This window comes from Eucyclogobius newberryi, unplaced genomic scaffold (genome assembly GCF_026437365.1).
Source record: "Eucyclogobius newberryi isolate DKJ021-1_F unplaced genomic scaffold, fEucNew1.0.hap1 SCAF_18, whole genome shotgun sequence".
Lineage (NCBI taxonomy): Eukaryota > Metazoa > Chordata > Actinopteri > Gobiiformes > Gobiidae > Eucyclogobius > Eucyclogobius newberryi.
The window spans coordinates 8,414,564-8,428,624 of NW_027315812.1; the positions used below are offsets into that span (position 1 = coordinate 8,414,564).

The 14,061-nt window shown below is 46.4% G+C and overlaps 1 protein-coding gene across 2 annotated transcripts in view; it reads left to right on the forward strand.

The window, feature by feature from the left end:
* The window catches only part of LOC140364359 (enhancer of polycomb homolog 1-like), a 43,569-nt gene extending 40,383 nt beyond the window's left edge, over positions 1-3,186 (forward strand). For both annotated transcript variants that reach the window (XM_072450454.1, XM_072450453.1), the window contains exons 14-15: positions 365-3,032; positions 3,117-3,186. Coding sequence is in view for 1 of the 2 variants with exons in the window: in XM_072450453.1 (XP_072306554.1) it covers positions 365-437 (73 nt within the window). In the remaining variant the exon portion in view is untranslated. The remainder of the gene's footprint in view (positions 1-364; positions 3,033-3,116) is intronic.
* The last annotated feature ends 10,875 nt before the right edge of the window (positions 3,187-14,061 follow it).

The window sequence follows — 14,061 nt, forward strand, 5'->3', positions numbered from 1 at the left end:
TACTAATATTATAATTATTATCATTACTATTTATTATATTACTATTATTATTACTTTTATTTTTATTACTACTATTCTGTTGTCCATTGAGCCATTTTAAAAACATCAACCAAATAAAGGAAACATTGCAAATGAATAGAAAATATTTAAGAATTAGTGTAGTTTATAATTAGAAATGGTTTATTATTTTTTGTCAAACGGCTCAACTGCGTTCATGTCCCACACTGGCCTGTAACAGTGTCACCAAGTCACATGCACGTGACCATTACCTCTGCCCCGGTTATAAAGTGATATCATGTATATTATTGTTTGTCATGTTAGTTATGGATGATTTTAACTCCTCCCCTTCCTGTTTGTCCCCCAGGGAGAACCACGAGGAGGAGAAGGCGGCGCTCAACAGTCTGTCAGACAACACAGTGGCGATGGAGGTGACGTAGCATCCGGAGTCTCCGCCCGTCACACTTTTTAATCTCCTTTTGTTACTGTCGATGAAAAAGAGGGAAACCAATCCACATGTAAATTATGAATACGGCTAAATTAGTATGTGTACATTAACATATTTGTAATAACCCTGTAAATATTACTTGAATACGAACTGTCCATTTGTGATGTTTTGCACTTGGGAGTCGGACTAAATGAAAAAAAAAGCCAAGTAGCTCGTGGAGAGTCTTTCCATCATGTGCATGGTGCGGCGCCTGCTGGTTTTATCTATTTATTGTGCTGTGTTTACAACAACTTCCTTTTTTGGTTTGGTTTATATATATATTTTTTTTTTTTGTTTCGTTTTTACTTTTTTTGTTTATTTGTACACTGTACCTTCGTTGGTTCCTGTGCCGTAGTAAATGTTTGCTAGCTCGGACTCCTGGGTATTTTTGTAACGTGTGAAGCAGGCCCCGCCCACAACCCCATGTTAATTTGGAGCCCTTTCGGTCGCTCTCCGTGGGCGAAAAAAAAAAGGAAAAAACGTGACGGAAATCAAGTTGAAATGGATTTAAGCATTCGAGACGACAAAAGATGAGAGCCTTTATCGTTTGGATGAGTTTTTAGCACGGTAAAACTTATAAACGCACACAAACCATGGCAACAAAACTCTAAGATTGCCATGAAACATAAACAAACAATAGATTAAAACGGCACTATGCAACTTATTTTTTCACCCATCACTGTTGCTTCAAAAAATTACAAAACAGTTCACGAAGTCACAACGTTTTAATTTAAACGGAGGGTGTGTAACGTGTGTGTTCTCCTGCTGGTGGAAAAGGGAACTACAGTCGCAGGAGACGGGCAAGTGTTTCTCCTTCTCAGTTTATGGACAGGTTTAAAGTTTATTTCAGCTTTAAAATATCATCTCGACCTGTGTTTTTGTCAAGAACACATCCACTTTACATTTACACATGTCCGTAAAGGCAATATTTTATTTGAACTTGATTTAGCTCGTTTCTGAGGCATAGATAAGTCTTATTTCTGAAATTAAAACACAAAATAAAGCTACATACAGCTCTTTTTAATGCTAAATAAGGTCTTTGTTCTGCTCTTTTATGCAGCATGACAACAAAGCATAAGATTGTAGTAAATTATTATTTTTCAACTTATTGCATCCGTGAAACTGCAGACTTAACAAGGATTGGATCTAAATTGGGTCTAGAATGGCACTAATCCAGGTCTAAATTGGATCTAAAACGGGGCTGAAATTGGACTTCACCGTCACCAGTTTTCTAACAAAGTACTTACACAAAAAAGCATGAAAAAATAAAACAGACTTTAAATTGAGCCAACGCATATGCAAAACTATGTTTTGGTGCTGATTTTAACATATCTTTTTCGGACAAAGCTTGATATTTCTCCTGAATTTGCTGCTTTAATTTGTCACTAATGAATTGAATCGTTTTGTATTGAGCTTTTTAAACACGAGCGCAACAAAAAAAAATAATAAAATCTCTTGACATGTACGGGTCCTGCACGGAGAGAACCGGAGGGCTCGTCATCACTTTAGTCCCAACTCGTCCTCCTCGCAGGGTCGAAGTCTCTTCCCAGAAGCCTTTGCTGCTTCCGTTTTTAAGCACTATATTTTGTGTATTTTGTTTTTGAAAAACTCAGTGCTGCTTTTGTATTCTTTTAATGGGGTCCTTTTACTTTCATGCAAGTGGTTTCCCCCGAACCTCACATTGTTTATCCCACCGACTTTTTGTAAAACAGAAATCAGTTATTTTTGTATTTTTTATCGTGGTAAATTTGATTGTAAGCTCTTTTTTTTTTTTTTTTATTATGATTACTGTTTTGTAAGACTTGGTTCTTCTTGAGCCTGGTTTGTACCACGGGGCGGGGTTCAGGTCGGGACGGCGTTTCCCCGTTTACACTGGCGTTTACCGGGTCACGCTTTTCCTACATATCATACTGTTCTGTAAAAGTCGCCGACATTCTGAATATGCAAAAACGAATGACGCCGATCTTTGCAGCTGGTGTAGCGGGACTAGTGTTAATGTGTTTAACTAGTTAAGCAGTGCACTTAACTAGTGTACGGAAACTAGTCTAAACCAGTTTAAACTAGTCTAAACCAGTTAAAACGAGTTTACTTGTTTAAACCAGCTTAGGAGTCTAAGCTGGACTGGTGTAAACGGGTCCGGGCCGGTGTAAACGGGTCCGGGCCGGTGTAAACGGGTCCGGGCCGGTGTAAACCAGTGTAAATCCGCGCCGTGCCGATCTGAACCGTGTTTTCTTGGTATAAACTAACTGATCATTATTTGGTGTCATGCATAGGTGATTCATCATTCCACTTTTTATATATCAAAAAATACCGAGGGCAGAGGGGATTGTGGGTAATTTCCCGCCGCCTCCGTTCCTCTTTGTTTGAGTTGTTCTTTTGTTTGTAAAAAGAATCTCCAGACGGCTGCGAGGCCATAACCACAAGTATTGGGTGCCTTCCTTTGGGGAAAGAGTCTCTCTCTTCTGTGAAGAGGTCCAGGGCACAGGCCGTGTCAGTGCGGTGTGCGGCTGCAGGGTGTGTGTATGTGCGCGTGTGTGTCCACGTGCGTGTCCACGTGCGTGTCCACGTGCGTGTCCACGTGCGTGTCCACGTGTGTGTCCACGTGTGTGTCCATGTGTGTGTCCACCTGGAGGCTGAAAACAAAACATGTGATGACTCTCACTAAAATAAGACAAGAATAAAGCCTAGGGCATTAAATGTGACCCCGCCTCGACTCCTGACTCATTTGTACATCACAACTGTCACGCTCTAATCTTCCACCTAAATGTACTTTACATCATTTACTTTTGGATTAACTGCAATTGTGTCTGGTTTTGAGCCTGATTAAACTTGGATCACATTGTTTAAAGAAGCTTCCACAATGTCAAAAGATGATCGTTATTCTTCAAAGATCTTCAGTGTCATTGTTATGTGTATTATATGTATTCTATCGTTTTGAGTTGCAGTAGTATTACAGTTACTGCAGCGTTGTAAAGAATGTGTCAAGTTTCACATAAGCGCTCTAATCTTACATAGTTGCATATTTTATCGTATTTTGAAGAAATTGCTTTAGTTTTTCAACATTTCTTCACAAACTGCTTCTTGGCCGATGGTCAAACTATGATGGATATAGACATATAGTCATAAAAACACACAAACCTGCACTTTAAGTAACAAGGAAGAAACAGGTTTGCCAAGTAGTAAAATGTTGGCTTTTAATCTTGTAAAAAGTAATGTAACTTCACATCGGGAGCTTCCGGTGAAGTATTTATACACAAAGAATGCCCCAGATTTATCCACACGCGTTCATGTCAGTGTCACTGGAAAAGTTATTTATTACACTGCTCAACAGGAAAACTTCATTTTCCTGTTCGTTTTTACAAAGTACAGATACTGCACCTGCTCTCAAATGTAGTGAAGTTAAGGGGGAAAGTATCCAAATAAGTACAGATACCTAAACACTTAAACTACAATACTTTTACTTATGCACTTTGTTACTTTCCACCAGTGCTTTGAGTAGCACCTTAAACTGAGGAAGTAACTGGACAAAACCAGGTCAAGTTCAAGAGTATTTGAACAATAAGCATCAGTAAACACAGTATTGTTCCTTCAGTAAGTCATAAGTATGATGAATACTTCTTGGTATTTGACTGCAGCGCCTCACACGCTCTCGAGTTCCCTGAACATTTGTGGAGCCGCCGCCCCCGCCTCCTGCAGCTGTTGCCACCCCTGGATCAGATGTCCCGGTTGCCACGGTGATGGATGTGCGGCCAGCGTGATTGGCCGGGCGCAATGCCAGGACCCAGGACAGGTGCGCTCTGCGACAGGGCGAGCCGCACCAGAATACACAGGTTTATGACCTCGCTCTGGTTTGGGCGTGGTCAAGTTTATGACCTCTCTGGTTTGGGTGTGGTCAAGTTTATGACCTCTCTCTGGTTTGGGCGTGGTCATGTTTATGACCTCTGGTTTGGGTGTGGTCAAGTTTATGACCTCTCTGGTTTGGGCGTGGTCAAGTTTATGACCTCTCTGGTTTGGGTGTGGTCAAGTTTATGACCTCTCTCTGGTTTGGGCGTGGTCATGTTTATGACCTCTGGTTTGGGTGTGGTCAAGTTTATGACCTCTCTGGTTTGGGCGTGGTCAAGTTTATGACCTCTCTGGTTTGGGTGTGGTCAAGTTTATGACCTCTCTCTGGTTTGGGCGTGGTCATGTTTATGACCTCTGGTTTGGGTGTGGTCAAGTTTATGACCTCTCTCTGGTTTGGGTGTGGTCATGTTTATGACCTCTGGTTTGGGTGTGGTCAAGTTTATGACCTCTCTGGTTTGGGCGTGGTCAAGTTTATGACCTCTGGTTTGGGTGTGGTCAAGTTTATGACCTCTCTCTGGTTTGGGCGTGGTCATGTTTATGACCTCTGGTTTGGGCGTGGTCATGTTTATGACCTCTGGTTTGGGCGTGGTCATGTTTATGACCTCTCTGGTTTGGGCGTGGTCAGTGTCCACATTTTATTATCCCAAAAGGGCTGTAATTCAAAATACTAATTCATTGGTCATTAATACTTTAACTTTGAAATTTAATTTGAATTTAGTAGTTACTGAGCTTTAATCTCATTATTAAACTATTCAAGCTTTTATGTTGCAGAAGTGCATAAATACGTTTTAACCTTTTGTATAAACAGATGAGTTGCACTCGTCTGTTTATAGTGTCATTTGTTCATTCAAAGACTTAATTTGCATAAATAAGTATTTTTTATTTGATTTGTTTTTCAAATCGTTATTTTTCCCTAAAGGAAGCACATTACTCACAGATTATTGTGCATTGATTTAAAGTAAATTAAAAAATAACATTCAAACTAATAGTTTGGAAAAATACCGTTTTTACACTTGTTTAAATGTTTCGTTGATGTTTATTTTTTGATGTTTCGCTCTCTGGTCATGTTCAGTTTGTTTTTGTTTTATTTTGAAAAACGTAAGAACTAAATTAAAAAAATATTTACTATGTTGGAGAGGACGTCATTGGGGCCTGTCGTTTACTCGTCGCACACATTCATTTTCAAAAGCCAAATATTGCATGTTACCGTGGTTACGTCACAATCATCCATTTCCCGCGCACATCTCACTTCTGTGTCTTCTTCACAGGCTTGTGTGTGTTAGCGTGTGTGTTAGCATGTGTTAGCGTGTGTTAGCGTGTGTTAGCGTGTGTTGACGTGTGTTGACGTGTGTGTTAAGATAAGATAAGATATTCCTTTATTGTCCCACATGGGGAAATTTCATTGGTGCAACGCAGGTAGATACAGAGGTAGATACAGAAGAACAGATCACTTATAGGAAGTCTGAAAAACACTTTCAGTAGAAGATCTCCTATAAATAAATAAACTCCCATAGACAAATAAATAAATACATAAATACATAAATACCATTGCATGTGATCCCGACAGTAATTGCACATGAATATGTGTCACGACAGCACATAAATTGCACATGAATTTCACAGTAATTGCACATGAATTGCACATGAATTCCAACAGCAATTGCACATATGACAGAATTGCACATGGTTAGGTCAGTATTGCGAGTGTTCAGGACTAACAGTGTTTGTTATAAAGTCTGACAGCAGCAGGAAGGAAAGACCTATGGAACCTTTCCTTCACACATCGAGGGTGGATCAGTCTCTCACTGAAGCTGCTCTCCAGAGTGGACAGAGTGTCCTGCAGGGGGCGACACTCATGGTCCAGCATAGATGTGAATCTAGCCAGGACCCTTCTGTCCCCCACCTCCTGCACCGAGTCCAGAGCACAGCCCAGGACGGAGCTGGACTTCTTGATGACTTTGTCCAGCCTCTTCCTCTCCCTCTCTGTGATGCTGCTGCTCCAGCAGGCCACACCGTACAGGAGGGCTGATGCCACCACAGAGTCGTAGAAGGTCTTCAGGAGTGGCCCTGTCACTCCAAAAGACCTGAGTCTCCTCAGGAGGTAGAGCCGACTCTGGCTCTTCCTGTACAGTGCGTCTGTGTTATGAGTCCAGTCCAGTTTGTGGTTCAGATGAACACCCAGGTACTTGTATGAGTCACTCTCTCAATGTCCCGTCCCTGGATGTTCACTGGTGAGGGGGCAGTGGGGTGGCGTCTGCGGAAATCCTCCACCATCTCCTTAGCGTGTGTGACGTGTGTGTTAGTGTGTGTGTTAGCGTGTGTTGACATGTGTTTTAGCGTGTGTGTTAGCGTGTGTTGATATGTGTGTGTTAGCGTGTGTGTGTGTGATGTGTGTGTTAGCGTGTGTGACGTGTGTGTGTGTGTGACGTGTGTGTTAGTGTGTGTGTTAGCGTGTGTGTTAGCGTGTGTGACGTGTGTGTTGACGTGCGTGTTAGCGTGTGTGACGTGTGTGTTAGCGTGTGTGTTAGCGTGTGTGTTAGCGTGTGTGACGTGTGTGTTGACGTGCGTGTTAGCGTGTGTGACGTGTGTGTTAGCGTGTGTGACGTGTGTGTTGACGTGCGTGTTAGCGTGTGTGACGTGCGTGTTAGCGTGTGTGACGTGTGTGTTAGCGTGTGTGACGTGTGTGTGTGTGTGACGTGTGTGTTAGTGTGTGTGTTAGCGTGTGTGTTAGCGTGTGTGACGTGTGTGTTGACGTGCGTGTTAGCGTGTGTGACGTGTGTGTTAGCGTGTGTGTTAGTGTGTGTGTTAGCGTGTGTTGACGTGTGTTAGCGTGTGTGTTAGCGTGTGTTGATATGTGTGTTAGCGTGTGTGTGTGTGATGTGTGTGTTAGCGTGTGTGACGTGTTAGCGTGTGTGACGTGTGTGTTAGCGTGTGTGACGTGTTAGCGTGTGTGTTAGCGTGTGTGACGTGTGTGTTAGCGTGTGTGACGTGTGTGTTAGCGTGTGTGACGTGTGTGTTAGTGTGTGTGTTAGCATGTGTTGACGTGTGTTAGCGTGTGTGTTAGCGTGTGTTGATATGTGTGTTAGCGTGTGTGTGTGTGATGTGTGTGTTAGCGTGTGTGACGTGTTAGCGTGTGTGATGTGTGTGTTAGCGTGTGTGACGTGTTAGCGTGTGTGATGTGTGTGTTAGCGTGTGTGACGTGTTAGCGTGTGTGATGTGTGTGTTAGCGTGTGTGACGTGTTAGCGTGTGTGTTAGCGTGTGTGTTAGCGTGTGTGTTAGTGTGTGTTGACGTGCGTGTTAGTGTTGCACTTATAGAAGAAGAGGAGGAAACTTTTGTCGGAGTTCAGTGCTTCTCCATTTATTCCTCACAGAAGTCACGGCAAAAACAACGTGTTACATCTTTACATTCTCCCGTGTCTCTCTCTGTCCGCTCTCTTATTCACGAGCCCACTCCTTTACTCAATACAGGCGAACGCCTCCTGGTGGTACCACCACAACATCGCATGCATTTAAACTGAATGAGTAATTAAGACATTTTAAGTATCTTAAGTACAGTTTTCCATACAATACAGTTTTAATCATATCTTAGAAAAATAAAACATGTGGGGGGTATCCATATTAATAAACCAAAAATGTCTCTTTTCCCACACTAGCGTGTGTGACGTGTGTGTGTGACGTGTGTGTGTGACGTGTGTGTTAGTGTGTTAGCGTGTGTGACGACGTGCGTGTTAGCGTGTGTGACGTGTGTGTTAGCGTGTGTGACGTGTGTGTTAGCGTGTGTGACGTGTGTGTTAGTGTGTTAGCGTGTGTGACGTGTGTGTTGACGTGTGTGTTAGCGTGTGTGACGTGTGTGTTAGTGTGTTAGCGTGTGTGACGTGTGTGTTGACGTGTGTGTTAGCGTGTGTGACGTGTGTGTTAGCGTGTGTGACGTGTGTGTTAGTGTGTTAGCGTGTTAGCGTGTTGACGTGTTGACGTGTGTGTTGACGTGTGTGTTGACGTGCGTGTTGACGTGCGTGTTGACGTGCGTGTTGACGTGCGTGTTGACGTGTGTGTTGACGTGCGTGTTGACGTGTGTGACGTGTGTTTGTTAGCGTGTGTGACGTGTGTGTTAGCATGTATGACGTGTGTGTTAGCAGCCACTGAGCTCCAGTGTGTGAGCCGCACCTGCCGCGCCTCATTAGCATCTGCACGAGCTCCCACCACAGCCGCTATAGTCCCGCCACAGCCGCTATAGTCCCGCCACAGCCGCTATAGTCCCGCCACAGCTACAGCCAATATAGTCCCGCCACAGCCGCTATAGTCCCACCACAGCTGATAAAGTCACTATAGTCCCACCACAGTCCCGCCACAGCCGATATAGTCGCTATAGTCCCACCACAGCCGCTATAGTCCCACCACAGCCGCTATAGTCCCACCACAGCCGCTATAGTCCCACCACAGCCACGATAGTCCCACCACAGCCACTATAGTCCCACCACAGCCACTATAGTCCCGCCACAGCCGCTATAGTCCCACCACAGCCACTATAGTCCCACCACAGCTGATACAGTCGCTATAGTCCCGCCACAGCCGCTATAGTCCCACCACAGCCACTATAGGCCCACCACAGCCGCTATAGTCCCACCACAGCTGATATAGTCCCGCCACAGCCGCTATAGTCCCGCCACAGCCGCTATAGTCCCGCCACAGCCGCTATAGTCCCGCCACAGCCGCTATAGTCCCACCACAGCCACTATAGGCCCACCACAGCCACTATAGTCCCGCCACAGCCACTATAGTCCCACCACAGCCACTATAGTCCCACCACAGCCACTATAGTCCCACTACAGCTGATACAGTCGCTATAGTCCCGCCACAGCCGCTATAGTCCCGCCACAGCCACTATAGTCCCACCACAGCCACTATAGTCCCACCACAGCCGCTATAGTCCCACCACAGCTGATATAGTCCCTCCACAGCCGCTATAGTCCCGCCACAGCCGCTCTAGTCCCACCACAGCCGCTATAGTCCCACCACAGCCACTATAGTCCCACCACAGCCGCTATAGTCCCGCCACAGCCGCTATAGTCCCACCACAGCCACTATAGTCCCACCACAGCCGCTATAGTCCCACCACAGCCACTATTGTCCCACCACAGCCACTATAGTCCCACCACAGCTGATACAGTCGCTATAGTCCCACCACAGCCACTATAGTCCCGCCACAGCCGCTATAGTCCCACCACAGCTGATACAGTCGCTATAGTCCCGTCACAGCCGCTATAGTCCCGCCACAGCCACTATAGTCCCACCACAGCCACTATAGTCCCACCACAGCCACTATAGTCCCACCACAGCCACTATAGTCCCACCACAGCTGATACAGTCGCTATAGTCCCACCACAGCTGATATAGTCCCTCCACAGCCGCTATAGTCCCGCCACAGCCGCTCTAGTCCCACCACAGCCGCTATAGTCCCACCACAGCCACTATAGTCCCACCACAGCCGCTATAGTCCCGCCACAGCCGCTATAGTCCCACCACAGCCACTATAGTCCCACCACAGCCGCTATAGTCCCACCACAGCCACTATTGTCCCACCACAGCCACTATAGTCCCACCACAGCTGATACAGTCGCTATAGTCCCACCACAGCCACTATAGTCCCGCCACAGCCGCTATAGTCCCACCACAGCTGATACAGTCGCTATAGTCCCGTCACAGCCGCTATAGTCCCGCCACAGCCACTATAGTCCCACCACAGCCACTATAGTCCCACCACAGCCACTATAGTCCCACCACAGCCACTATAGTCCCACCACAGCCACTATAGTCCCACCACAGCCACTATAGTCCCACCACAGCCACTATAGTCCCACCACAGCTGATACAGTCGCTATAGTCCCGCCACAGCCGCTATAGTCCCGCCACAGCCGCTATAGTCCCGCCACAGCCGCTATAGTCCCGCCACAGCCGCTATAGTCCCACCACAGCCACTATAGGCCCACCACAGCCACTATAGTCCCGCCACAGCCACTATAGTCCCGCCACAGCCGCTATAGTCCCACCACAGCCACTATAGTCCCACCACAGCCACTATAGTCCCACTACAGCTGATACAGTCGCTATAGTCCCGCCACAGCCACTATAGTCCCACCACAGCTGATATAGTCCCGCCACAGCCGCTATAGTCCCGCCACAGCCGCTCTAGTCCCACCACAGCCACTATAGTCCCACCACAGCCGCTATAGTCCCACCACAGCCACTATAGTCCCACCACAGCCGCTATAGTCCCACCACAGCTGATATAGTCCCACCACAGCCGCTATAGTCCCGCCACAGCCGCTATAGTCCCACCACAGCCACTATAGTCCCACCACAGCCGCTATAGTCCCACCACAGCCACTATTGTCCCACCACAGCCGCTATAGTCCCACCACAGCCACTATTGTCCCACCACAGCCACTATAGTCCCACCACAGCTGATATAGTCGCTATAGTCCCGCCACAGCCACTATAGTCCCGCCACAGCCGCTATAGTCCCACCACAGCTGATACAGTCGCTATAGTCCCGCCACAGCCGCTATAGTCCCGCCACAGCCACTATAGTCCCACCACAGCCACTATAGTCCCACCACAGCCACTATAGTCCCACCACAGCCACTATAGTCCCACCACAGCTGATACAGTCGCTATAGTCCCACCACAGCCACTATAGTCCCACCACAGCCGCTATAGTCCCGCCACAGCCGCTATAGTCCCGCCACAGCCGCTATAGTCCCACCACAGCCGCTATAGTCCCACCACAGCCACTATAGTCCCACCACAGCAGATATAGTCCCGCCACAGCCGCTATAGTCCCACCACAGCCACTATAGTCCCACCACAGCCGCTATAGTCCCGCCACAGCCGCTATAGTCCCACCACAGCCGCTATAGTCCCACCACAGCCACTATAGTCCCACCACAGCCGCTATAGTCCCGCCACAGCCGCTATAGTCCCGCCACAGCCGCTATAGTCCCGCCACAGCCGCTATAGTCCCACCACAGCCGCTATAGTCCCACCACAGCCGCTATAGTCCCGCCACAGCCACTATAGTCCCGCCACAGCCGCTATAGTCCCACCACAGCTGATACAGTCGCTATAGTCCCGCCACAGCCGCTATAGTCCCGCCACAGCCGCTATAGTCCCACCACAGCCGCTATAGTCCCACCACAGCCGCTATAGTCCCACCACAGCCGCTATAGTCCCACCACAGCCACTATAGTCCCGCCACAGCCGCTATAGTCCCACCACAGCCGCTATAGTCCCACCACAGCCGCTATAGTCCCGCCACAGCCACTATAGTCCCGCCACAGCCGCTATAGTCCCACCACAGCTGATACAGTCGCTATAGTCCCGCCACAGCCGCTATAGTCCCGCCACAGCCGCTATAGTCCCACCACAGCCGCTATAGTCCCACCACAGCCACTATAGTCCCACCACAGCCGATATAGTCCCACCACAGCCGATATAATACGTTCTTCTTGGGGGTGAAATGGACAAATGTTTCGTGGATAAACCTCATCTCAAACTCCTTGATGCTGTATCTCTGATCTTCTTTGCTTTGTCTCGTCGTTACACAAACACCACCTTCATCTCCATCGATCTTCCTCTTACCTCTTTTCTCTGACCAATCACTAGAGGTCATTCTCTTCTTCTCTGTTCATCCGTATCGGGCACTGGGACGGCTCTGGACTGAGGTCCATCTCAGTTGCTCTGACGGTTTAAAAAAAGAAACGGCCAAAAAGGCAAAAAGGTTTCCATAGGTTCCAAACGTGTCTACTGTTTTAAGTGCCTCGCCCCTGCCTCTCACTCCTGCCTCTCATCCCTGCCTCGCCCCTGCCTCTCATCCCTGCCTCTCGCCCCTGCCTCTCACTCCTGCCTCTCATCCCTGCCTCGCCCCTGCCTCTCATCCCTGCCTCTCACCCCTGCCTCGCCCCTGCCTCTCATCCCTGCCTCTCACCCCTGCCTCTCACCCCTGCCTCGCCCCTGCCTCTCATCCCTGCCTCTCACCCCTGCCTCTCACCCCTGCCTCACCCCTGCCTCTCACCCCTGCCTCACCCCTGCCTCTCACCCCTGCCTCACCCCTGCCTCTCACCCCTGCCTCGCCCCTGCCTCTCACCCTTGCCTCGCCCCTGCCTCTCGCCCCTGTCTCTCACCCCTGCCTTGCCCCTGCCTCTCACCCCTGCCTCGCCCCTGCCTCTCGCCCCCTGCCTCGCCTCCGCCTTTTATAATATCTAATTTTCTTTCTGGTTTTCAGTGTCCGACTTACACTGTTATTGATTGTTTTACTGTAAAGTTAAAGCGCCCCCTACAGGTCGGACGACTCATTGAACTAAAATACAGTAAATTTATTTAGAATTTTGCAAAAAATCATAACAATTTTATCACAGAAAAGCACACTTTTTAGGTTTATAATTTAACTTCCTGTTTGTAATCGATGACATCACACTAGGAAATTACCCAGCAAACACTGGGAAAAAAGTCATCTAATGTCTTTATTTGACAAATACAAATATAAGAGAGCGACTTTATTTTGTTTTCAAGTTTAGAGTCAAAAAAGTTTCTTTTGTGTAAATTCTGCATAAACTTTGACTGGAATGAGTTTCCCTGGTGTGATGTCACTTCCTGTCATTTTCTACAGATTTTTCTGCATTTGCTCCACAAATACCTGCTCGATTGGTGTAAAACTATAATTTATATTACAACAGGTATAAACACACCAAATAAAGTCAACATTAGTAAATCGTTAAAACCTGTCATACGTCACTTTAAACCCTGAAATTAAAATGCTTCTTTCTTTTCTACATCTCTTTAAATCGTTCAAACTCTAGAGGGTCGATGGATTTTTCAGATTGATGAGAAATTAGCGCCGTTGCCATGGAAAAAAGCTGAAGCTAACGGCCTCACTCTGAAAAGCCTTTGTCCTGAAAACCTTGGATTTCACCTGCAAAATGAGAAAGAAACGCCAAATCCGCTTCGATTTGCAGCAGAATTTAAAATATATCACATTTTTTGCAAGTCAGAATTTAAAAAACGTGCCATAATTATTCATTTGAACAAACTATAAATAAAATACACAAATCAGAGCAGAGTTGTTTCCATAAATTCAGCTTTAGTCACACCAAATAATCTTCCAATGTGGTAAAAATGCAATTAAATTAGACAAGTAAAGCTATTATTAGTATTTATTATGGCATAAATCAGCATTAAAGCAGCTAAATAATCAAGTTCTATTGTTAACTTCATCTTAATCAGCACAAAAACAACAATAAACCATATATTTAAATCAAAAACACGTGTTTTTCATGTCAGAACTTTAATTCTAACACAATCAACGTTAGAAATGTGGTGGAACCTGTGAGAAAAACACAAAAAGCATCAGCGCGACTGGAAACGCTCGATACGATGTTTTTCTGAGCTCGTTCCCCTCTCGCGCCGTTGCTATTGACGATCTCATTGTTTCCCCTGAATCGATGTGAAGAGGTGGATTTCTCTCTTTGAACGTGTAAAAACTCATTAAAAACTAATTATAATTGCACTTTCTGTCCGAGGTGTTTTTGCTGTAACTAAACCAACAAAACAGAATGAAATAAAAGAGTGAATAAATGATAAACACCAGTGATTCACTCAACGCAGCCTCTCCACAGATCAGACCTGTAAGTCGTCAAGGAGATGTTTATAGTGACGTGAGCGAGCGTTACAGCCAAGG